We start from the raw sequence: 27,647 nt of genomic DNA, 5'->3' as shown, positions 1-27,647 counted from the left end.
TGAATGTTATGTCACTTACATTATTCTTGAATATTCATACGTTAGTTGATGAGTGATACACAGCCATAATATTGTATATAAAAATAATACCTTTGATTCTCAAAATATATGTATATCCATATACTCGTTTAGTAGCCGGTTATGCCATCCAAGATCTATCCAGTTGGGATTTAAAAAGCGGTTGTCAACAAATTATCAGTTCAACCACTTAATCCATTCCAGTAATGAAGTTCTTACTATACCCATGGTTATCCGTTTGTCGCATAATACTAGAAGACCATGTAACTCCGACAACAATTATATCACTTCTTCCATCACATTTTGGGACCGTTCACTGAATCAATCATTTTACCGATCACCCTCGATTAGCTCATTATATAAGTATACTAATTAGTAGTTCATTAACTGAGTTTTTGAAACAACATTCAGCTAAACAACCTTAGAAAGAAAATGGGATTTTTGATCTTTTATTTGATGCGATTTGAACAAACTCAAGTTTACGAAATGCAACAGGAATAACTAGATAAATGGAGTGTGACCTATGGTGTCACTCCACTAGCCAAGTGAGGTCGAAATAAAGCGTACATTTACATCTTTCAATAGAGAAAGAAATATTGATGGACTAGGAAGTCCATGTTTGTTTCGTTACATCGCGTAGCTACAAAATATAGATATCAGTGAACTTTTGGAGATTAAGGGATCAAATTCTGCAGGCTCACCATTTGAATAGGTTGGAAAAATGTAAGTTTAGAGAAAACAAAGCACCTTTTTAATAGTCCCGCCACTAATCTACCATGTATGAATAGTCTACCAACACGAATAAGCTTGTGGATGCATAGGACTAGTTAATTATCGAAAAGTGTTGGCTCATATCAGTGCCTAAGTAATACTCTACAAATGAAGAGTAATAAATTTCAAGCACTTCTTCCACTGAAAATGCTCAAGAGGTTGAATTTTCGAATGGGAAACGCTTCGCCAGTGACGTAGTTAACTTCTAAGCTGTTCAGTTCAGCATCTTCGATATGCCTAAAATTGATGTCTTGCTTGAATGACAAATCCTGAGCAGTAGATACTCAAAATTACATCCACGGAGAGACATTATTTTTCGATTTGATTGACACTACCTAACTGATCGTTAGGTTCATCGAGTGAAATTATCTTGAAAGCCTAGTCTTTTGAGAGGTTAGGAAACTGAAGACAGATCACTTTTCTTTCATCTTATCTGCAGTCAGTAGAAATGTAAACATATCATTTCTAGCTAGAGTTACTGTCCTATTTAACACCTCCTGTAAATTTTCTAGAGTTACTGCCGGTCCCAAGCCCGGGTAAAGGAGGAGGGTTAGGCATGTGGTTAGCGATCCTATCCCGTAAAAAACTAACTCGCTAACAAAACGCTAAACAGGAAAAATAATTCAAACCATTTTAACTCTGACCTGGGAGTTAGAACGTCTTCATTTAGAACGAATATGACACCTCATAGTGAAAGCCGAGTTCCTTCAGAAGCCACGAGGCCGATGACCATTCTAACAACCAGACCAACAATTTTTATAGCTACACGGAACGTCCGGACAATGTCGGAGACCAGTCTAATAGCAACGGAAATGACGAGATACAACTTGGCAGTACTGGCAATCAGCGAAACCCATTGGAACCAAGCTGGACAACAAAGCCTAAATACGGGAGAGATGCTGCTGTACTCCGGTCACCAACAGCAAAATGCTCCACACACTCAGGGACTTGCTCTAATGTTGTTCAAAGTACCACGAAGTGCACTTGTAGGATGGAAATCTCACGGATCCACAATCATCAAAGCATCATTCAAAACAAAGAAGGAGGGGATCACAATGAATATTATCCAATGTTATGCACTCACCAGTGATAGCAACGACGACATTAAAGATCAATTCTATGAAAGGCTGCAATCAATCATAGAGAGGCGCCCAAGAAACGACCTCACCATTCTAATGGGAGATCAAAACGCCAAAGTCGGAATAGACAACACCAGATATGAAGATATCATGGGACGACATGGACTGGGAGAGAGAAACGAAAATGGGGAAACATTTGCAAAGGGCCGCATTCCTACAATTGAAGAACATATGCAACTCAAAACAACTTCCAACCAATATCAAAGTCACAATCTTCAATACCAACGTCAACACAGTCAGTTCTATTGTACAGAACTGAAACTTGGAGAACTACAACAACCACCATCAAAAAGGTACAAGTATTTATAAATAGTTATCTACGCAAGATACTCAACATCTATTGGCCGGATACCATCAGCAACAGCCTTCTCTGGGAGAGAACAAACCACATTCCAGTTGAAGAGGAAATTAGGAAAAGACGATGCAAATGGATAGGACATACATCACGCAAATCATCAAACTGCATCACGAGGCAAGGCCTAACTTGGAATCCTGAAGCAAGCGGAAAAGAGGAAGGCTTAAGAACACATTACGTCGGGAAATAGAATCAGACATGAAAATAATGAATATCGACTGGAATGAACTGGGAAGGATTGTCCAGGACAGGGTCGGATGGCGAATGCTGGTGAGCGGCCTATGCTCCTTCACGAGGAGTAACAGGCGTAAGTAAATAAGTACTGTCCTATTTAATTGAACTGCGTTTAATCAACGACTTCCTACAACCGAGGTCAGAAGTATCAATCCTGCTATTTAATCAACATCTGAGAGATTAGAGGAAATTTCTTTCGAGTCTTCAGATAATTGAAGGTTGAACTGATCTGGTCCCCCAACCAGTTAGGTGAAGTCAAATGAATAAGAACATACGAGGCTTACATATTGATCTCAGACATAACATATATATCTATGGGATGTTTTAGAATCCCGATTGATAAAATATGATTCAATTTCTGAACACCTGAATCAATAGCTTTCAGTTTTGAAAAGCAGATGTAAGAGACTAGGGATAAGACTTCGAAAGCTCGGGTTGTTATTACCGGATGTAGCACTAAACATTTGACAAATTTAACGATATGAACAGATGAAAGTCTTACGGATGGTGGTGAAGTAAGCCAACTTTAAAGGTTCTGAAAGTATACGAGCTATGAAACATTTCAGTTACTCAAGTACAGAAACGGTTTTCTCCTTAATGAATTGGAAAAATCTCGTTGGCATAGGAACGATCATTGAGCACAAAAACCAACTAATTGAGATCGGTATCAAGTAAACCTTTTAAGTAATTACATTGTTAGTGGTAACTCGTTAATTTGTAAATATAGCAAGGGTTAAGAAATTACAGTTGACTTTATGTTCTAAAGAACTTCATTCTGATACATGAAAGAATATGGGCAAGTTTATTTTACCTTATCAAAATTAGTATAGCGAATATCAGAATCATCGACATCCAGTTCACTAATAAAGGAAATTCTGAATATGTGGTTCTACTTGCCTGTCATAAACTGATTTCACGCTAACAGGTATGTATCTAATCATTAACAATGTATTGTAGATCGAAAAACCCTACTCAACATCCATCTTATGAACAAAGCTATGGCAACTAATTTTGGCGTAGGTGTTTAGTAGTTTCAGCATAAACTTAGTTAGGGAGGCAATTTTAGACACTGAAAGAAATTTGTCATACGCGATGAAAATACATAGGAGTGGATAAGAGTCCCATCAGGTTAATTGTAGTTTAAAAAGGAAGACATTTGTATAGAAAAAGAGATGAATATGTTAAGAAATGCATAATTGTATTTTAATATGAAAGAACACGAAACAAAAATATATCCATATATCCTTATCTCACGTTTGAGATGTGCACAAAGATAAGCACCAACGACACGGTTTGAATGAGAGATGTATAGAGATTGACACAGAGGGAGAAACAGGAATGTGGTCAATTTGACATGGAGAAAACAGCTGAACAAAAATTTAGGCGCACGTTTTTATTGCATTCACAAAAATGAACAATGATAAAACAAAATAATAATCAAGATATAAGGGACTATAGAGAAGAAAACGCATTGATTTATACCGTTTTGCAAAGATGTATCAGTTATAGCGAATGAAGACACAAATATTGTTCTTTATAAATTATAGCTGAATAAGTGTTTCATTACATCTTTTTCTTTGAAAAATGAATTATGACACTCGAGATATACAGCTCCTTAAAAAAGGAACTTAATTCAGCAACATAAAACTAAACAAGGGAAATCGTGAAGTAACACACACATACACGAATGCACACACACATGAGCAGTTTTCTTCTAACAACATGTGTGCAACGTTTTTTCGAATAAAACTGAACAAAGTTCACATATAGATCTGCACAATTGATTCATCACAGCCAAAAATTAAGTAATGATATAAGTTAATGTTCAGAGCTCACAGTATAATAATCGCGACCGGTTATCCTATTGATGATGACAGCAAACAACGGCAACAGGATGGAAAAGACAAATAAATTTTCATATAAATAAAAACAAAGAAATGATATTTCAATCCTACTAACACAATTACTCACCTAATCACACTTTACACACATAAGTAGGTAAACATAGAGAGAAAGTAATAACCTTTACTATGGATCAGAGGTGAGAATAAACAAACAAGTAAAAAATAACGAAAGAGGATATTTTAAAACACAAGTGTAATTGCTAATTTCATAATTTTAAATAGACCATAAACGCAAAAGAAGAAGGAATTAATGATTCAAACTGTTGTTTAAAGATGGATTGAAGTCAAACATATATTGGGATCGTGTACCATAGCCATCAAGGGGAAAATAATTATTACTGTTATTAGTATGACCATCTTGGGAATAAATTTCTTTTGGATTAGTTGAACCACTACGCAGTTGTCTAAGCCTTTCCTGCTATAAATGCAAACAGATCAAGAGACGACAGTAAAAAAACGGTCGTAAATAGTGAATAACAACCACAAATTGTTTTCTAATAGGTGACTTTGTGGGTACAGAACGCCTCACAAGACAGACCAGTAGAGATTATTCTCTATAAAACTTCACATTCCAAAGTCTCGAAATTATTAATTTGAATGGCAAATCCTATAGATGTAAAGCTAATCAAAGAGTTAAATGGAGGGTATATTAGATATTGTGCAAGGTTTGCATCCTTACAAAAGTCAGTTATGGAGAAGAGGCACATTCTCTCCAATCTCCCTGAGAAGCACCTCATATACTGAAGCTCCGCTGGCGAAGCACTTGATCAAGTTTATTATTGGTTTACATCTATCTTGCACACGGAGATTTAACAATGAAATCGCGTCGTGTTCCTCTTTAAAATGATAAACTCATGCCTATTGGCATAAACAATGGATGCAATCACACAGCTTTAAAGTATAATATTATCTAGAAGACAACAATCTTTACTGAAGCTTCTTTATTCTAGCTAGACTAAAAGCAAAGAGCTATCAAGCTTTAAATCTTTTTAAATCTGTTCCAATGAATGTTAACTGTCAGTTTTTGTGATAAGAATTTCCCGAAATGCTCAGATTGAGATTTTTATTGGTATTTTACCGTTTACAGTTAATGAACTTGGCATACCGATATCGAAATTGTTTTATAAATTTATGAATGATACAGTCTCGCACACTGAGTTCAATTAAGTACGTAACTTCAAATTACCTGATTATTTATTTAAATAAGGAACTGTCAAAACCGGTGTTTTTTTGAAATAGTACATATTGAGAGTAATTGGCGACCAAAGTCGTAAAATCGTAATTTAATTACAAAATAAAGAATATTCGTAAAGGTACTTATAGACAATAAGGGAGATTTCACGTCACGTTGAAGTTGAAAAAAATGATGATATCTGACTTGACGATCAGTGAAGACGAGAAACTGTTGAAAAATGTATTGACTAATCTAAGCTAAATGTAACAATCCCAACAGGTTTTAACTAGTATCTCAAAAACTATCCCAAGTTTTAAAGAGGAAGAATGTATTTGTAGAATCTCAGCGAAACGTTGGATTCACTTCAAATTTTTTCGCTGAGATTTCACAAATACATTCTTCCTCTTTAATGTATCACATTAACTCGGCACCCAAATACTGTGAAACTATTCGACCAAATTTAGAAGAAAGTTCTTATATATTCAAAGGTTTGTTAAAATTGACCAAAATACTAGACAGCGATTAAAATCTATGTCCATCAAAGTAACATCAAATTTATGTTAATGAAAAAGCAGATAATTATCAGCACAGTTTCAGCAATACTGATTTTAAATAAATCAACAGTGTATGTAACTAAGCATGCTTCATATGAGTGAATTACCACATAATTCGTATACGGCTAAGTTAAACTGGTATCTTCTGAAAACCCATTATAACATCTCAAACTTTGATAGCATCATTGACATTTAATATTTCACTGGTCCACTCGCAATTTGTAAGTACAAAAATCAACAATGTGCTTCTTCCTACTGAATATACATCACCAATAATTTCGAAAAATGCTCGTAAGTGATGTAAACTTCTGCTAGCTATACCTAACATTTATATTGTGCATTTACTAGATGGAAAGTAAATCCTCTTGTAGGAAATTAAACATTGATGTAATCATACAGAAACATGGAATAAACCGTTTCAAAATATACTAACCTGCATATAAAACATCTTATTATTAGAGCTTCCTGGTAGGGTTGACATTGATTGGGCCTTTTTGATGCTGTAAATATGAGTGTATAATCAGAACATTGTGATATAGAGATTTGTGAAGTTAAAAGAGGAAGAGGTTAATAAAACAAGCATATATATATAAACTACTAATTAACAGTGGTAAAAATACATAAAAGCAGTATTATCGCTAATCATAATTGCTACAGATCATTTTAAATGTTAACAGATGCATAATATACAAAAACTTTCATCCGTAAATTTTATATAACAAAAACCACTTATGGTAGCAATAGCAGTAACACAGGGAGTAGTAGTGTAACAGTGATTAACATCTAGGGATTAGATAATTAAAAAGTGACACATTCTAGTTACATTCATGTAGAACGAGAAATTACAATAGGATTACGTCGATACATTAGGCGATGAATTAAATATAAGCAATATTTCTTCATTTGTAGAATTAATATTTAAAAATAGATGAAATTCTAAAGTTTACAATAGTCAGTATCGTTTTATCAACTGTTTGTTGCATAATGATAACTAAATAGAACATTTCGAAGAAAAAAATAATATTAATAGTACAGAACCACACTTATTAAGTACTGAAAATAATTATAAAGACGCGTTAAGAACAACTTATGATTGTAATAAAACACAATTAATCAGTATTTTCTTACATATGTGAATTTCAAGAGTAAAGTAGTGGATGTAAAAGGATCTGCCTAATTAGCTTCGTTGCATCCCCTGGGGGTGCTCTAACAGCGACAGTTTAGTAGGTAATAAATAACAAATATTTCAATATACGACTCGGTGATGGTGATTAAAGTAGACGAAGCAATTAATTAGTGTAAGTATCTCAGTTTTAAGATAGGTCGGTTTCAAGTTGAATGGAGGATTTACAGCATCTTTAAATGTGATACTGTGATGTCACGTCGTCTAGCGTCAGTCCTTTTAAGATTGCAGATATATCATTCTGGAAAATACCCAATAGCATGAACTCTGAATACTGAAGTAAAAACGATGCATGAATTTGGATATTTGTATCATAAAAGCATCATTTGTACAATGGGACTGGAAAATAAGTAACTAAGGGTACGAGTAAAATTCCAAGTAGAAAATACATATAGTGATATATTTAAAGCAACTGAAAAGATTGAAAAATACCTTACGTATACCTAAGCATTATTTATGTTGATGTATGGTGTCATCTGGATCAGAAGAGTATTGTAAGAAAGGTTCAAATGATTCAAAATAAAGATATTATTTTATTAATGTATCCAACACTTCACATTCCTTCAAATCCTAAATGCTATTTAGAGAAAAAATGAGTCTGATCTACATTGGCCAATCATTACCAATAAAATATTGGTTAAGTGGTCTATATTTAATTCATAAAACCGGTCATTGACTAATTGGTTATATTCATTAAATAGGATCACATATTTTATTTTTTTTAATAAACCAAATACAGAGTAAGGATGGGCAAACAAAATCGGTGTCTAAGTAATATATTTAAAAAAATAAAAAAGGAACAGCAGGGAAGAAAGACAGAAGGAAAAATCCCAACAATGTTCTTAAAAAGAACATCTTGACACAAAATTTATATATATATATATATATATATATATATGAAACGAAAAGCTTGAATAATAAATACCTTCATTTAAATAACGTCACCAAAGGTTGAATCATAATTACTAAGGAAGCGAATTCGGGTTAAACTGCTAAATCAATAGACTAAAATTGTGATGGATCATATAATCATGCAGTGCAGCAAACAGAAGCTCTACTAAAGGCCAACGTTTAAGTGCAAATGAATTAGAGAATAGACCGGGGCGCTAGAGAAAGCTAAGCTACCTGAAAAACCCACGACTAGGAGGAAATGATCGTCTATTGATAGGGTGACCATTCGGAGGGCCAAGTAGACTACGTGAAGAAGTGATCATAGATCTATCTTCAACACGCTGATATGGATGGCGTGGATAACCTCGCCTAGGATATTGATCATTGATTGGAAATCGTGGCTTATGTTCCAGCTGTTCATAGTCCTAATTTAAAAATGAGAAATCGTAAATGCATAGATATGAAAGTAAAATGATCTATCCAACTCGAAACAAATACCTATGAACTACGTGATCTATGTTCAGACAACGAAAATCGAATTAATAGCTAAATACAAGTTTATGTACTCTTCGAGTGCAAAAGTTGATGAAACCATCCGACAGCTGAAGATGAATCCAGTAACCTAACAGTGGAGTACTTTAATCATCAAATCAGTTACAAATTCAAACAAGTATCACAGGAATTCAAGATTTGGAAAACATAGTCACGAAATGATGTACAAGAACAGAGTTAAAATAAAATTTCTGAACGAGTACAGAGAATGAAAATGGAATAAGGTAACAAACGCGAAGTGTGAAGCCTTATGGATGTTATATAACCTATAAAGAACTAAGTGTATGGGAACAACTAGTTATATGTTTATGTCTAATTTTTGAATGCGGAAATAAATACTGACAGGCGATTAAAAGGGAAAGATATTAGCATATTTTTTTGTCATTAAAATCAAATTATACTAAAATCTGTTAAAATTAAGAAGTAAAACATAGAACTTTTTGTTTCCAAGTGTAAAGCTTGATGACTAAAATAATACAATCGCGATTTAAATGTGTCAATTCGGAAACGTCTACTTACTTTCTGACAAACCAACTTTAATTATGTTGTAAAATGTCGAAAACTCAATTTTCTGCTTATTAGGATGTTCCAAATGTATATTACAATCTTATCACCATACACAATTTATTCAATACCTAATTTATTTGAAATTATCAAGCCAAACCTTGACGCTTGATAAACCTTTCAAAATAGGGAAAAAGTCTCTGAAGTAAACCAATGTCAAAAACTTTACCCACACGATAAAATAATATAAAGTCGATGCAAATTTAATAACAATTGATAACGGTGAGATATGTAGGACTTACAGGTTCAGAAACAGATGATGACGTCTTAGAGTATGAAGCACACTCATCAATTATATCAGCCGCATCGAATTTACCTTGTCTACGATAAAGGGCAACCAAATTTCGAAGAGTTGTACCGACAGTTGGACTGTATAATGAAAAAATAGTTTTTCAGTTAAAAAAAAACTAGGAATTTGTACTCATTAAATTTAAAAATTTCCCTGCAAACGGAAACTGAGATATTGAAGTTACAACTTGAAATATATGGTGGTGACATCAAATTAGCGTGGCTGACATTAAGCAGTGGGAGTTAAGAAAAAGAAGGTAAACTAGGAAGTGAATATCAACAGAAGTGAACGAAATTTACTGTGGTTTCCTATACACTATCTATCTGATTCAAAAAGACTGTCTAAGACACTTAATTTTCGATGAACAGATTCGGACTAGATATTACTTCAGAGTTAACTGAATATCTGAGTTATGAAGATATAACTTTACCGGCTGGCCATATGATTTTTTTCCATTTTGACATTTGGTAAATAAAGAAGGAACGAATCGGGTGAAGAAATTTCTTTTCCATTAGTTTTTCATCATGGCTCAACACCAATATATATATAAGATTTACAATAATGAAATAATACTCATCGAGTGAATACGTTACGTAATAATTACATAATGACATTTTGGTTATAAATTAACATTGAGTAATTGGAAGAAAGAAGATTAATAATGATCAACGTAATTATTCGAAAACCTCGACTTTTTATACACTAATGATTGAAAATATGGAGTAAGATGGTTCGAAATTGTTTGTTATTAAGGGAATTCATTTTCTTCAGTCTTTTAGACTGCTAAGATATTCCTTCACGCTTTATGACACATTTCTTTTGATTAATTTCGATAATTTATCTTGCCTGTTAAAATAAGCAACAGATTTTAAATGTATAACAATTTGAACTGTTGAGCGATTATATCAATGAACTGATTCAATATTAAATTGGACAAAATTCAAAAACTAAGTATCCATATTCCTTTTTATTTGGAAGTTGTTGATATTATTTAGCCCCTTAAGCTGAGGGATTCAAACCTGAAAGTAAAGTGGTTGAGTCATCAAAATATTGCTAGATAAATAGTGACGGTTAACCAAATGTTTCTGACCATCTATTACTAAACATATAGAAAATAAATATAAAACTATGTCTGTATGCCTATAAGGTGAATAAAAATCGATTAGCTGGAGTAAGTATAGTAACTGGAATGTTTAGGTAATAAAACTAAAAATATGAAATGGAAATTATAACATTATTATACATATGTTGAATATTGTGAATTGTACTTTAAGTAACCAAAATTCAATAGTAGAAATGAAGAAAAAAAAATCAAAATGAAGAATTAATTAAATTATTTTAATAATAATTTACCACATTAGTCAGTGAATGACTACGTATACTTCAAAAGCTTACTGTCAATAAATAAATATTAACCTACTAAGATAAATGACGTGGATGCTATTAAAGTTTATCAATGTGAGTACGTGTAAACATCAATAAATAAATGAATTGAATTAAGCACAAAAAAGGAATACAAGCTAAAATTTTATTACGTTTTAATCTAATAATTTTGATGAATATAAGAAAGAAAGTTCATATTTATTAATTCCTTAAGATTGTATAATGTAGATTTTTTAAGAATGAGATGTTTTCTAGTGAAAAACAGAGAAAAAACTCAGTTTGGCTAAAAGTAAGAATCAAAAAAGTAAACATTAGAAAAAACTTCCTCATATCTTTAAATAGATCAAATTATAAAACAACGTGTGGTTAGAACAGAAATAGTAGGAATTAAAACATATAGTTTGCAATTACTAACGAACAATTTGTATTTTTTGCTTAGAACTAGCTTTATAGGTAGTTGTGTTTCAGAGCTCTATTGTAAAACTTTTCCCCATCATTACGAAATAAAACCGACACAAAGAAGCAAATACTGCAATAAGAGAAAAAAAACATAGAATACTGAAATATAGAACATGATGCTGAACGACATCATAGGGCATAATAAAGATATTGATTCATGTGTAATTGTTGAGTTCCCTGTGTATAACACTACCAGACCTTTATCTAATTGTTCGCTTAAGGCAATCAAAGTGATAAGTACCTTATGATTAATTAGAAAAAATAATCTTTTTCACAAGAGACTGAGTTTTATTATATACCAACCAGAAGAACAGTTAGGTGAGGTGTAATTTTCTCCCTCATATATCCTCTCTATTAACTTGGTCATGGACAATATAATGCGTGATGCAAATGTAGATCGATTAGAATCGTTAAATATTGCATCAGTAAAGTATGGAGTGGAAATCAGTAGTTTGAAAAAAGAACAAGTGAAAATAATAATATTGATTTCACGATAGAAATATAAGTAAAGATAGTATTTGACAGAAATCAATAAGATATCCTGAAAAAAGCATAGAATGACACTAAAGTGAAGATTTTAAGTTTATCATAATAAAATTCAGATCAGCACACTTAGATATGACAATTTCTAATCATCGCAAGCAACTATGGTGTCTAAGCCTACTTTCGTCTCCTTTACTTAAAATTAAATTCTTGTACGTACTCATTAAATAAGCAATAATATGAAATCAAACTGTAATAGAAATCATTTCTGAAATAATATATAAAAAAGTAGTTTATTTTCCATTCTTGCAGAAAAAACTCAATGAGTAAACGCAAAAAAAACAAAACATTTTCAGTACCGAAAAACAAACTTAGATTTTCTATAAGTATTATTACTAGGCATTAAGAGAGAAAAATTTTTATTCACCTGTGAATGGGATTTGTTAGGAATGGGACAGCATAGAAAGGGAATATACGGTAAAAACGAGAATATATTAAATAACATTAAAACATAAATCTTATATTCAGTTGTTCATTGTTTCTAAATGGTGATTAACATATCTGGTATTCTGGACGTTTGAAACACTGGGTTCTTATGAGATTTTTAAATAGCAATCTTTACTTGAAGCATGAACAAAAACCAAAAGGCAGGAAATATGAAAAACCTTTACTTCTAAGGTTGGTTTTATTACCGCGAAAAAGATGTATAAGATTATTGCCGGTGGCCTGAGGTTTCTGGGAAAATACTAACATAAGCAATAAATATGACAATCGAACAATCGGGTTAGGATATAATCAGTCGACATCAAAAAATTTCGACTGGATAAGAGTAATTTTGGTTTCTGAGTGATTTTTCAAACAACCATACGAATCACCTGAGAATTCTACGATCTATATCCGTTCGTGATGAAAACTAGTTACGTGTCGAACTAAGAATCATAAATCTAGCTTAATAATAAGGCGAATCAGTAAATACTTATTGTCTACATATACATATATGTGTACTGAATTTTGAACTCCAATTACAGTAAAGTGATCAATTCATATTATTATAGTCATCTTAAAAAACATCAGTGTTTCCGTATGACACTATGGTTATATGGGAAACGTGTTCAAATTAATCTGACTATATAATCGATTATAATTGAACCGATATTGAACAGTTAGACAGAAATAAAAATAACAGGCAGTAGGTAAGCAAGAATGGAGACCAATCAAAATTTCCTACTTACTTTTCTGAACGAGAAATACGTGACCACATTGATTGAACAATTTCACTAATATCTTTATTTGCATTGGTTAACTGACCGGACTGACGTTCTTCTGCAAGCATCCAAATAGGTTTGTTTGTATCAGAAATTTTTCCGAATTCTTTTTCATGAGCTCGTGTAAGTACCTCTTTATATAATTTTTCAGCTTCAGCATATTTGCCTTGTTTAAGATAGGCTGAAGCCTGTGAAAAATATGACAGTAAGAGATAAAATAATTTGTAGCAATTTGCAAATCAACACCTGTAGCTCTTCTAGGGTTACTGATGATCCTAAGCCCAGGAAAAGGAGGGTTGTGAATGGCGTCACCAACCCCACCCCATAGAAAACAACCTTGTTAATAAACGCCAACTAGAAAAAACGGTGAGACTATAATTTATGGACGACCTTTGAGCGATGCTAAGGATTATGATTTACAGTTGATAGTAAGGGTTAGGATTTAGATTTATGGTTTTTCATCACGAACTGACATCAGCAAAAATGCCAAAACGCCATTTAAACAAATAAGTGAATGAGTTTGGCGCCAAAATGAAAAAAATCTGTTATCATAAATCTTAATGCTCCGTCCATAAATTATAGTCTTACCGAAAAAGAAATTTAAACCATCTAAACAATAGACGGCATAAATACAAAATGAACTGAAATGAAATATGTTAGTTTAAACGGGGTGTGGTAAGAAAGCTAATATCTGGTGACCGATTTTCATGATTTTATTGATATATATATATATATATATATATATATATATATATATATATATATATATATATAAAATGTAAGTTACAAACTCCGCCCGTCGCTCTTCCAGAGTTACGTCCGGTCCCAAGCCCGGGTAAAGGAGGAGGGTTAGGCATGTGGTTAGCGATCCTATCCCGTAAAAACTAACTCGCTAACAAAACGCTAAACAGGAAAAATAATTCAAACCATTTTAACTCTGACCTGGGAGTTAGAACGTCTTCATTTAGAACGAATATGACACCTCATAGTGAAAGCCGAGTTCCTTCAGAAGCCACGAGGCCGATGACCATTCTAACAACCAGACCAACAATTTTTATAGCTACACGGAACGTCCGGACAATGTCGGAGACCAGTCTAATAGCAACGGAAATGACGAGATACAACTTGGCAGTACTGGCAATCAGCGAAACCCATTGGAACCAAGCTGGACAACAAAGCCTAAATACGGGAGAGATGCTGCTGTACTCCGGTCACCAACAGCAAAATGCTCCACACACTCAGGGACTTGCTCTAATGTTGTTCAAAGTACCACGAAGTGCACTTGTAGGATGGAAATCTCACGGATCCACAATCATCAAAGCATCATTCAAAACAAAGAAGGAGGGGATCACAATGAATATTATCCAATGTTATGCACTCACCAGTGATAGCAACGACGACATTAAAGATCAATTCTATGAAAGGCTGCAATCAATCATAGAGAGGCGCCCAAGAAACGACCTCACCATTCTAATGGGAGATCAAAACGCCAAAGTCGGAATAGACAACACCAGATATGAAGATATCATGGGACGACATGGACTGGGAGAGAGAAACGAAAATGGGGAAACATTTGCAAAGGGCCGCATTCCTACAATTGAAGAACATATGCAACTCAAAACAACTTCCAACCAATATCAAAGTCACAATCTTCAATACCAACGTCAACACAGTCAGTTCTATTGTACAGAACTGAAACTTGGAGAACTACAACAACCACCATCAAAAAGGTACAAGTATTTATAAATAGTTATCTACGCAAGATACTCAACATCTATTGGCCGGATACCATCAGCAACAGCCTTCTCTGGGAGAGAACAAACCACATTCCAGTTGAAGAGGAAATTAGGAAAAGACGATGCAAATGGATAGGACATACATCACGCAAATCATCAAACTGCATCACGAGGCAAGGCCTAACTTGGAATCCTGAAGCAAGCGGAAAAGAGGAAGGCCAAAGAACACATTACGTCGGGAAATAGAATCAGACATGAAAATAATGAATATCGACTGGAATGAACTGGGAAGGATTGTCCAGGACAGGGTCGGATGGCGAATGTTGGTGAGCGGCCTATGCTCCTTCACGAGGAGTAACAGGCGTTAGTAAATACGTAAGTGATGTAAGTTACAAATGCCAATATTATAAATTCTAGACAAAATATTTTCTATTCTTTACTGTTGTGACTTTCGACCGGTTAAATATCACGTGATTTATTCACCAATCAGAACACGACTTATACAATCTTAACAATGTAAAAAACCAATAACATTTTGACCGGTATGAACAGCCTAGCGTTCTTATGGGTCCTTGTTCCTGCCTAGCCCTGCCTGTTGAGACAAGAACGCTTATAACAGCTTCCATTATACGAATCATTTATTTCAGACATACTTTGTTTATATACAAGCAAACCAGACCACATCATATCTTAAATTAAAAAATAACAATTGTATAAGATCAAGACAAAAAGTGGTTGTGGTTGTGAGAGACTGGAACTAATAATTTGCGAATAACTTGAGAATAGTAAATCGCATAATAATAGTCTATGGATCAGAATAAAGCTTATAATGAGGAATATAAATACACATGATCTAGCTACTCGATATTTATGTGATAAGAATATATGTATAATATTAGTCTATTAATAGCTCGCAGAAGTTACGCATAATTTAGTCTTCGCTAGGATATAACAGTTTTGTCATCACGGTCTGTAGGACAACCGAACTCGGTAACTGGAGATTTTGGTTGATGTAACTCAAAATCATTTTTGTAGTTAAAAAGTATTCTGTAGTGTTGTGTTACTTTAGTATCTTTTACCTTAGAGTCTTTGCTGCTGCGTAGTTCGTTGCACATATCAAATGAGATTTGTGTGGCGCATATGTATTTGGTACCTCCTCGTACCAATATCTGTGTTAAAATAAATAAAAATAAAAAATTACTACTGCGTTTTCCTGGTGTTGATTCTCGAATCATTGTTGTTGATGTACAGTGAATAAACTTTTGCCATATTATCCTGTGTCAGCTTTTATGTATGCCTGTTTGTCCTTTATCGATGTCATATTTTGTTACAACTCAGTGCCACAGGATATGTTACTCTGCGTAATGATGAAGCTGTGACTTGATGTTTAAGGCTCTCTATTTTCAGCCATAGTCTTAGGTTTGAATCCCGATCCGCCTTTGGTTTGCGCAACCAGATAGTATCATTAGTCCTCAAAATCAGTGTGTGGCACATACCCTAGTACTTAGTGGATGACTTGTTGCTTTCTTTTCCATGATGCAGTAAATTTCATTACTTTTGTCTAGTTTTATGTATTTGTCTATTTTTGGACCGGGAAACGTAACTATGATTAGAAGTAATTGTTCTTAGTTTGATTATATCTGAAAATGAATACATAGAACGCCTTATGTACTCAGATTCCCTGGAATATTATAGTTAAAATTAATGTTCCATTATAATTACTTGCACGGTATTGTCGTAGGTGCTCTTGTTTTTAAATATGTTACAAACATGCCATTCAGATTTAAGGCATATATATACCACCAGAAATGCTCACATTTTCACCATACTACTTGTTTTTTTTCCTCCAGAGCTTTCGTTATATATGTGTATACATTGAATTTATACTTACACAAAGCAATAGCTTATTTTCAGCAGATTTTTGTAGAAGACATTAATATTTCTGTTCGATTTGTGTTTTAGAAATTATCCGTATAAAATTGATATTTATGTCAAACGCCTTGGTATTGATATTAGCCGTATAGGTGGTGTATGTTACGATGACCGTTTTTAGCTATGATTGTCAGTAGCATCCAGGACATGTATTTCTGTTTGTCTGAGACTGACCAGTTAAGTGATATCCAAATTGTTGTGAACATTGATGCTCTAGCTGAAATTTTTTCCAGAACGTATTTATTGATATATCAAAGCGTACAGTAAAAGAGGTCAGTCAATTCTGTTCCGTAAATCGTTAATGGGAATAGTAATCCATTAAAAATGTTACAAATAATTTTCGTGTATCTGGGTAGCTACGTAAGGGCTTTTGGTGACGTGAGAGATCAGATTAATTCACGTATAGTAAAATTCAGAGTGGCTTATGCTAATCTGTGTCATCTCTGGCGCTCTCGTGTTAGTCTGCCTGTAAAAGGTCGGATGTACAGCAGCTTTGCTCTATGTTTGTAAAACCTAGCCTCCGAGTTGGGGAGGTTAGACGAATCTGCGTTTGCTCATCTTTGCCTCCGAAGGATTTCTGGCATCCAGTGATAACGTCATTTTAGTGATGCGGATGTTCAGAAACGTATGTTCGGGCACACTGACGATTAGTCAATTGCTGTTACCATCCTAACACACCGACTTCGGTGGCTTAGACATGTCTTATGGATATCATCCCAGCGAATTCTACGTCGTGCATTGCTTGGCGACGCTGGGACCAGTTTCAAATGCGGAGAGATGTTCAGTGCACGACATGGTGTCGTAGTATGAGAGAAATCTGTGAAGGACTGGTTTTTGTAGGTCCTTCACGACTCCCTGGTTGTGGTCCTAGAGATGGTGCCACACAGTAGTTTGAGACGTTTTCAGACATGGCTCAGAATAGAAGGCTATGACAATTTTGCTGTAACTTCCTTTTACTTGCTTCATAAAAGTGAAAGTGACTTCCTGAACAGAAAGAATTCTTTCTGGTTTTATTTTTCACAAGTGAATTGCTTCTATTATTTTTATTATTTGATTCTCATATGCTAATTGCTGTTCACTGTTGCTCTGTTTTATTATACTGATTTTTCGTTGTCTATCTCTTTACAACCTCATTTTCAGTAGGTGCCGCATATATATTTGGTGCCCCCTTGCACGAATGTTTATATGTTTAAATAAATAAATAAATAATCCTTCCGCTAAGTAACTTAGTAATCACTTCTTCGGTAGTTAAATAACATTAACTGATTGTTTTGAGTTTTGGTCGGAGTAGAAATACTCTGGAAGGCAAGTATATTAAATAAATGGATAGAAAATAAGAGTCAACGTATTATCCTGAGTTCGACCACATAATATGCACTTGAAAAACCTAATATCAAGGACTCTAGTAAAAGGAGTTCATTTATCAAAAGAATTTAATTAATTGAGTTAGTAATAAACGTAACAATGTACAATAATTTTAATCTTCACGTAGTAATGGTATGCATCAACTCTTACTTAAATATCATTAGGTGAATAATTCATGTGAAACATTATTATGATTCTACGAAAACTGAAACGTTCAATGTATGGTATTTTATTGATCGGTAGTTTATTAATTATATAATTCACGTCTCTTCGATTGTTGATTGAATGACAGAGAAAAAAGACCAAACATCATATTTTTTAACTCATAATTTTCCTTAATACTGCTATTAGAAACAGTAAAGTGAATATGATTAGAAGCCATTTTTAACTATAAAAATGATTTTGAGTTACATCAACCAAAATCTCCAGTTACCGAGTTCGGTTGTCCTACAGACCGTGATGACAAAACTGTTATATCCTAGCGAAGACTAAATTATGCGTAACTTCTGCGAGCTATTAATAGACTAATATTATACATATATTCTTATCACATAAATATCGAGTAGCTAGATCATGTGTATTTATATTCCTCATTATAAGCTTTATTCTGATCCATAGACTATTATTATGCGATTTACTATTCTCAAGTTATTCGCAAATTATTAGTTCCAGTCTCTCACAACCACAACCACTTTTTGTCTTGATCTTATACAATTGTTATTTTTTAATTTAAGATATGATGTGGTCTGGTTTGCTTGTATATAAACAAAGTATGTCTGAAATAAATGATTCGTATAATGGAAGCTGTTATAAGCGTTCTTGTCTCAACAGGCAGGGCTAGGCAGGAACAAGGACCCATAAGAACGCTAGGCTGTTCATACCGGTCAAAATGTTATTGGTTTTTTACATTGTTAAGATTGTATAAGTCGTGTTCTGATTGGTGAATAAATCACGTGATATTTAACCGGTCGAAAGTCACAACAAAGTATACTCAAATCAACTGTCAGACTTGGTTAAATGACTCGATGTATTTATCTGATAACTACGACGCCTACCCGTTCTACTCTTATCCATGTTATCTCTGACGTGGTGGTTAGGCATGTATGTAAAGTGCTATAAACAGTTTGCCTCAGGTACTGCAGATTTTCGATGTCATGTCTCTACATGAACTAAACATCATTTACTCAACGACCATACAAAAAGTAATCGATACTCAGAAGAAATATACTATGTAAACAAATACCGTCTGTAGCTATAGTTCTCTTTTCGATCATACCTTCAAATATTTTCATGTAACTTCTTGAATGAAAAAGTACAATAAACATGAAAAAGTATTATTTATTGAATGAGCCCGCTTAAATTATGTAACTTCCTATAATTAAGAATTTAATAACAGTAATCGAGGCAATCGATATGCGAGACATTGTCATAATGCTGAAAATCAATTTTTACTTTGTTCACTTCAAGACTACATGGTTACAGTTTGGCGTATATATGCACATATATGGATATATATGCATATATACATATACTTTTTCAATTTCTAAAAGGCATACAGTTCTCAAGTGAACAATAAAAATACATAAGAGATAAAAAGAATGCACAAACAGCCACACCTTGCATTGTTATTACTAGATAAGGGTGAAACAACAACAAACTGACACACATAAGACTAAACATTTTAACCGATTTAAAGCATTTGAAATATTACAGGAAAAAAGAAAACCTACTAAATTATTTTTAGTTTTAGCTACATTTGGATCGTCTGGTCCGAGATCGTGTATATAAATTTCCAAGGCTCGTTGATAGTACAACTCCACCTAGTAATATTAAATACGAAAATATAGAGTGGGGACAATATAAAACAGCTAGTCAATCAGAAAAAGAAAAGGTAAACAATTGTTATTAGACTGATAGATGAAAAGTTTCTATATTGAGGATATATGCATAGGATGCACACATATCAACGAAGACAGATCATAATTCAATTAAGATTATCAACAACGAGACAATTCAAATCTTTTTTATAATATCACTAACACTGAAGTTAAAAATCCCGAAGTGAATAGGAATATTTATCTAATAAGTATACACAATCAGTTGCATACGATATTCACTTTACCAAACTAAAAGTATGTGCAGGGAATACACAAAAATGTTCAGATTTTCGCAACGACAAGTCTCATAGTCACTTGGCCACTTATACACACTTTCAACCAGGCATTCCTTGAACTTTTTTCAAACTGGATTACGCTTAAATATCTTAAGTAAAGTAGGATAAGTTAGACCAATTCAATGAAATTTTATGTGAAAACTTCGTGTAACAACTGGTTAATACTATTCAAAACCTTATACTCAGAAAAAAATGAAGGAACTAGTAAGGGAATGCAATGTTTTGAATTCAAGAACAGTTGAACATGGGGAACTATTTAACATCGTTTGACTAGAAGACAATCTTCACTGTCTTTAATGAACTAAATGGTTGTAGCTTCTATTGTATGAAGCCTTCTGTAACTTGATAACAAGACCCTTTATTGAAGACTACAAGCTTTAAAAATCGAGTTTTTCTACTTCTAAGTGCATTATCAATAGTTGCCAATTTCAATATCCATTATGAAAAGATCCGATCACGGCCCTTAAAACAGAACGAGTAATACACAATGAAAACTAGGTTGGACATAGTTTATTGTGATATTTTCTGATATAAACACTGATCGTGAATTCGAACCCCACTCCGCCTCCTTCGGTTTGGGAAGTGGGGTGCTGTTACTAACCATCGCAAAAAATGTGCCTTAGTCTACTATATGGACATTTAGTCAGTAAATGACATTTCGACTTTCACTGTAACCCATGACACACAACACGTAGTGATGCATTAATACCATAATTGGATATTGCACCAACAACGATGCGTCGACATGAATATCGATTAAATGAAATACATAATTTGAGTACAAAACATTCAAGTTGGTGTCGAGGATACTTACATCAGTTTATTAACTTTGTTAAAGAGTTAATTACTTTTATTGAGAAAATTTCCATAACAAGAACATCATTCCGCTCAACTTTGATCTTCATCCTCATGCCAGTAATTATGCCTAACAGTGGAGAGTAGCTAAGAATTTTATTCGGATAAAAGCCGTCCTTCGTGTTCAATAACTTCAAGTTACACTTGAAAGACAACATTCAAAGAGGCTGTAACACCGTGAAGATAGTGTCTTAGACGTTGTACACTTACATGTACTGATGTATATTTTTCTCTCTTTCCACACCATCAGAGTCCGCATAATAATAAAGATACACTGGTTTCCTGATCTTACAAAAAACTAATGCTTATTCCTTTCACATTTTTCGTGTTATAAAATTTATTGGAAACTTGAAATATAAGTGAATGTAGTAGTGAAGTAAACAGCACTCTCTATCTAAAATTTATACAAACGAGAGACGAAATGCATTTATTCAACAAAAACAAAATAATGATATAGTCTAGTTTTTAAACGTGAGCAGAGATAGCGAAGAAAAAGTTTAAATCAAGCTCACCTCTTCATACTTCCCTTGGTTTTGACACAATAAAGCCAAATTATTTAACTGTTTAGCAACATCCGGATGATCCTGCCCCAAAACCTAAAAAGCAGTAATATAATTGGTTAAGGGTGTATTGATTAAACTTTTTGTTATAATTTAGGCCTAGAAACGCTTACCAGGGTTGGACCCTACACCTCTTGACCATATGATCTTATGGCAGTAAAACATTTATTTGATCTTTTATTCAGGAATCTCCTGATAAACTCGAGTTCAAAGATGGTTTAGCCACAAAGAAATAATATTAAATATTTTTTTAAACACTAAAGTTCTTTGCCCCTTTCATACTGGTCAGTCGAAAAATTATTATTTCTATATTGGTGCTTGTTAGCAAGGTTAGAAGTAGGACACTGGAGAAATATGGAACATCAGTTGATGAGGTTGTCAATCTTTTATGTTCTGATAGTACAGAGCTTTATTTGTAGCCAGATATATCGGTTTATGTTGTTCGTTTTGGCTGTCCATCAACTCTTATTCTGATCTCTGGATCATTTCGGATACTGTGTTAAATAGATCTGGAATTATTGAATATTCGTTATTTATTTTGTAGTACCGTATTTGTGACATTTGGGATACAGTTTGTAACATGAAGTGTGTATTTGTAGTCGTCAGAAAGTTCTTAGCTTGAGTTATTCTTGAGTAGACACTGAGTCCCAAATATCAGTGCGTCACCTTGATTTATCTATATATGTATTTGACAAAAAGACGTATTGGTAGATAGACTCTAGGTATATTCACTCTTTATCTTTCTCTAGATTTAGATTCCAAGTACTTTTTTACTACATATTTCTCCATTCCATCTTCACTATTAGCGCTACTGCAATCAATACGATTCATTTGCTATTGATCCAGTCAATTTCATTTAGTCCTGTTGATGTGGCATGGTAACTTGGGTTGGCCAACGTTTTTGTTAGTCCGCTTTGATTATGACTGACTGTTTGAAGGTTTAGTGGATTGTTTGGATTTATAGACAACCGTATTGATCTGAGATGGTCAAACTAAGATATGATACTGATTCGTGTAGTTATTGAAACTACAAGAAAATATAGGCTTAGTACAACGAGTCTACATAAAGGTAGTCAGTCAGCTACAACGTAGGACCAGGCACATTTATGCATCGGTCCAAGTTGCCATAACACAAGATGGACACCGGATTCATAAAAGTAGTTAATTCAGAGGTGGTGATATATAAAAGAAAGATTGCAATAAGGATATAGTGCAGGAAGAAAGAATCAGTTAGTGGAAAGAAAGATATGAAGCGATTTTAATCTCTTAGTTTAAGGGAAGACAGAGAGAGTATACACCTACGCCATTGTGATCGATTCTGAGCCATGTCACCTAGAGTCTCCAACCATTGGTTACGATAGTCACGCGGACCCCAACCAAATAGTCCGCATCTACCAACATGGCTCAGACTAGAAGTTAGTGTCTTCAAGGACTGATGCCACGTTTTGGTTTGGCCACCCCTAACTTTCTTCCAAACATCTCCAACACCAGTTAGCATTGTACGTCGTGGTAATCGGTGTTCATGCATACGTAACACGTGGCCTAACCATCTCAGTCGATGAAGATTCACAACCTCATCAACTGATTTACCATCGTTCCCTAATACCCTGAGTCTAACTTCACTATCACTTACCCGGTGATTCCAGAAGACGCCAGCAATATTTCTAAAGCATCTGTGGTCAAATACTAGTAGCAACAACGATCGGGACATAAAGGTAGAAAGTAAATAGTAACTAATAATAATGAAAAATGTATCTCACTGATAAGAATGTATTCTCTCATCTAAGGTTGGATACATCATAACCACTTAGATTGGCTGTTCACGCACTAACACTTTGTAATATTTTCATTTATTTGTTAGTTTTTCGTAAGCTTAGCATTGCAACAACTTCATCAAATACAGTTTGAAAGGTTGAATTTTGGTGTTTCGAGAACGAAAGTCATTTGTTAACTATTACTATGGGGCAACAACACAATACTGCCCTACAATAGTCTTAGTACAGCGAATATAAACAATACCAGTATCATGTTTAAAAGTACCCCCCTAAACCAACAACCTATTTAGTGAACCAACAAATGAACAAAGGACAGTACTTTTAGATAATTAGTTAACATATCCTTATAAGAAACGAATAACGTTATGTCTTTTAGAGATCCAACAATGAAATAAAAACTTGAATATTCAAGAGGAAGTTAGCAAACCAATTAATTTACACATCCGTACACATTCTGTGGAATGGTAATTTATCTCATTTTAATACTAACGAATTTTGCAGTAGATAAATAATCCTCGAAAATTCGAAGAAACAAGTTACTAAGTTAAACGAGCGTGAAAAATTGACTTACATTCTCCCTAATTAGCAAAGCCCTTTTACACAATGGTTCCGCCTCTTTATATTTTCCACGTTTACCATAAAGCACAGCCAAGTTGTTTAAAGTCGCAGCCACCTAAAAGATATGCATAAAGGTTAAAATGGAGAAAATACAGCAGGATGTTCAGGTCCCAACGTCTTTTCTCGAATCGTTAGGGCATCATTCAATAATGTTGCAGCTTCTCTGTATTTTCCTTGATCACTAAACAATCAATTTGTGGTAAATTAAGTATTACTTACCGATATACAAGAGCTAAAATATTCAGCATTGTCGCAACATCAGGGTGATTGCGTCCACTGTTTCTTTCGAGATCCTCTAAAGCTTGTTTGCACAGTGGGACCGCTACTTCATAACGACCTTCACTAGCATACTGTATTACCAAATTATGAAGTGTTCGCAAACGCGTTGGTATTTCGTAATTATGAACACCCTGTGACATGGAGACAGTTTGACTCTGTGTCATTCCTAAGTTAAGAAACCACAAGACAATAATTTATTGGAAAGAGAATAAAGCAACAATAAGCATACACACGATCGTCTTTTATCACTGTTTTGGGTTAGAAATTTGCTGAACCTTATATTTAAATAAACATGCAGCAAAAGGATCAGATCATTCATGAGGGATTATACACTTCAAAAGATACGATCAACATGAATATTATGAATGATAGCAATTTTAAAGAGATTGAAAAAATTCTTCAGTCATGCAGCAGATACTCAATAATTCTCGGTCCATAACAAGGTGATTTCCAATTACTTCTATAATATAAGAATTTAATCTACACATTGGCTTTGGAATAAAATGAAACTTTGGTGTCAGAATATAAAAACCAATTTACAGGACTATCAAAGTTGGGCTCGATAAGCATAACACAAACATGAGTTGTCAACTGATCAAATGCATGCTCGTATCCAAGGTTATGAGCTAAGACCATTGTGTATGGATTGAGGATATAGTTACCTAAATTGTCGCCGGAAAACTAGGAGTCAAAACTGTGATGTATTAGTGGGGTGAGTTATAAGTTTACAATGTAAAAGACTCCTGAAATCACTAACTCACTCATATATCTCAAGGGATTGGTCTCATACCCCGAGTCATTTTAAAGCCACCAAATGATACAGCCACGTTAGACAGAAAACTGGAAATTTTGAAGTACGATATTATAACTTCATATACGTATTTCCCAACCATTAATTTTAAAATGTTTCCCATATATTACCTTGTGTTAACAATAGGTTAGACAACAAGAGGGAAAAGTGTGTAGTGCATTGCCTACTTGACTTTCCATCGAAGTTTCATTAACTATGTCCCAGTGCATATCAAACGGTAATTATACTTCATGGTTTATGTTACTACATGGTCAGTGAGAGTAAAACCAATGAATAAAGCGCAAACAGTAGGTCATAAGTGTATATGTTACACGGTTTGAATGTGAAAGAACCTCTAAGCAATGAATTGTGACTACTGTATGACATAGTATAGGTAGTTTACATCTAGTGACGATTCTTGTCTAATTCAAACATACGGGTTCGAGCTGAGTATGTTCTATCCCTAAATTTGAGAAAATTCGCACAGGAGGCTACAGAATGTGGCTGTTAGTTGATCAGTTTAGAAATCTGATTAGGTACTTACCACTAAGCTGACCATGAATGATATTATGAACTTTAGACACAAAATTGTCAGGACGAAACCACAACTGCAATAAGATTAAGCGATAAAAAGTCCAGGCAGGCTATCGATGTTATAGTGTTACTCGGTACTCATTAGGTGTACCGTAAACACTAAGTCACAAAAATTTAATACATTGTCCAAAACCAATCGTTTTTCATTTAAACTAGGTGTATTCAACATCTAACTTCATGACAATGTTGGATAAAACTCCGTTCTCTGGGTTGGATGGTTTAATCGAGAACCGTTGATAGTCTTTTTAAATCCTCATCCTGTACAACAAATATTCTCCACCGTAGAGGAGTATACACAGTTAAGACCCCACTCATAACAAAACAGCATTCTAAATAATTCCTTAAAATTTCGTCCTTCTTTCTACGTGGTTATCCTATTAGAATCAACTTCATATATCCAAATATATGACATTGAGTAAACACAATTCATCACAAAATCATCTTACCATATTGATCTCCTTCTTCTTTATCATCAGGAGGAAACCCAAGATCAAGGGCAGTTTTATCATTGTTTTTCTCAGCATCGGTTAGTCCCGAGGATTCCACAGGTTCAGAAGAGTCATATTTTCGCAATTCACTGCTAAATTGAAGATGCTTTACTTCTTCTTCAAGTTGAACTATCTTTAGTTCACTTTTCCTATGTGCTTCTTGGGCAACCGCAAGTTCATCTCTCAACCAAGAGTTCTCCTGAAAAAGCCGACGACTCTGATACCGTAACTTTTGTTTTTCTGCTTCTACTTTTTGAAGGTAGTCACAAAATAATATTACAACCTTTAACAGAAATATTATATACCTTGGAACAACTCACGTTGGCATCATCCAAACCTTTACAAATTTTCTGAATGATTGAATCCAAAGAAGATGCTTTTTCCTTGGCATATAAAATATCGTGCTGATCGGCGTCTTTCGAATTTGCTATTAAATCTAAATCAGCAGATATCTGCTGTTGTTCTGATCTCAGAGACTCAAGAACAAGAACTGTAGATTTAGTCTTGCGAACTACTTCATCCCAACACCAGAAGTCTACAGATGCTGACTTGCCAGACTGTACAGACATCAGTAGAAAACGTATTAATGAAACGAAAGAAATTTAACGGAACTGGCGGGAAGCCTGTAATTGCAACGTTTAATTTCGAAAAGAACAGGATATGTTTTGATAGGTCCAATATTACAACATTCAAAATGAATTAAAATATGATTATAAACCTTAGGAAGTAATATTAACAGTTTGAACCGCTTGTCGTTTTAGTCGTTTTATGCCCTCATTTAGTTGATGAAGTATCAAATACTCAGTTATTAGAGTTCAAATGGTTCAAATGGTTGGACTGAATAGAAGCTCTCGCTTAACAGGCTTCCGTTTCTAGTAGCAGTGGATCACCAATACCTTCAGGCAGGAACCTAGGAATATTAACGATAAACGAGGAAAAATAAATTGGTGGATCATTGTAGGATACTAACCTTAGTCCTTAAGAATATATCAAGTTTTCTCTTAAATGAAAGATCCTGTTTGTTAAGACATAATTCCTGTCATATTCCTTCTAGAACTGAAGGGCAAAAGATTTAGCTAATAAGAAAAGCGATTCCTTTCAGTGCCTACAAACTGTAAAGATGAATAAGTTCCCAAAATAAACATTCCTGTTAGTCTCCGACATTGATGCTGGTCTCATTAGTTCTACTGAGCACAGCAGAAGGGGCTCTGTCGAGCATCAGTATCAGACCACGTTTGAGTACATAACGGTGAACGACCCTACG

At 34.0% G+C, this 27,647-nt stretch overlaps 1 protein-coding gene across 2 annotated transcripts; it reads right to left on the bottom strand.

The window, feature by feature from the left end:
• MS3_00001588 (uncharacterized protein) lies at nucleotides 1-27,517 on the bottom strand. 2 transcript variants are annotated; one of them, XM_012942918.2, is made up of 12 exons: nucleotides 26,704-27,023; nucleotides 26,342-26,666; nucleotides 24,452-24,677; nucleotides 24,326-24,413; nucleotides 24,186-24,287; nucleotides 21,792-21,875; nucleotides 19,982-20,071; nucleotides 13,186-13,406; nucleotides 9,582-9,708; nucleotides 8,458-8,648; nucleotides 6,583-6,649; nucleotides 1-4,839 (listed from the first exon to the last, which is right to left on the bottom strand). In XM_012942918.2, the coding sequence occupies exons 1-12, from the start codon at nucleotides 26,950-26,952 to the stop codon at nucleotides 4,669-4,671; spliced, it is 1,941 nt and encodes a 646-aa protein (XP_012798372.2). In that variant the 5' UTR covers nucleotides 26,953-27,023; the 3' UTR covers nucleotides 1-4,668. The 2 variants fall into 2 exon arrangements, with proteins under 2 accessions (XP_012798372.2, XP_051074475.1); XM_051209054.1 differs by lacking the exon at nucleotides 8,458-8,648 and having other exon boundaries at nucleotides 26,704-27,517.
• Between the last annotated feature and the right edge of the window lie 130 nt (nucleotides 27,518-27,647).

This window comes from Schistosoma haematobium, chromosome 1 (assembly GCF_000699445.3).
Source record: "Schistosoma haematobium chromosome 1, whole genome shotgun sequence".
In the NCBI taxonomy this organism is placed as follows: Eukaryota; Metazoa; Platyhelminthes; class Trematoda; order Strigeidida; family Schistosomatidae; genus Schistosoma; species Schistosoma haematobium.
Note: the sequence above shows the minus strand (reverse complement) of the source record. Positions and strands in the feature narration are given on the sequence as shown.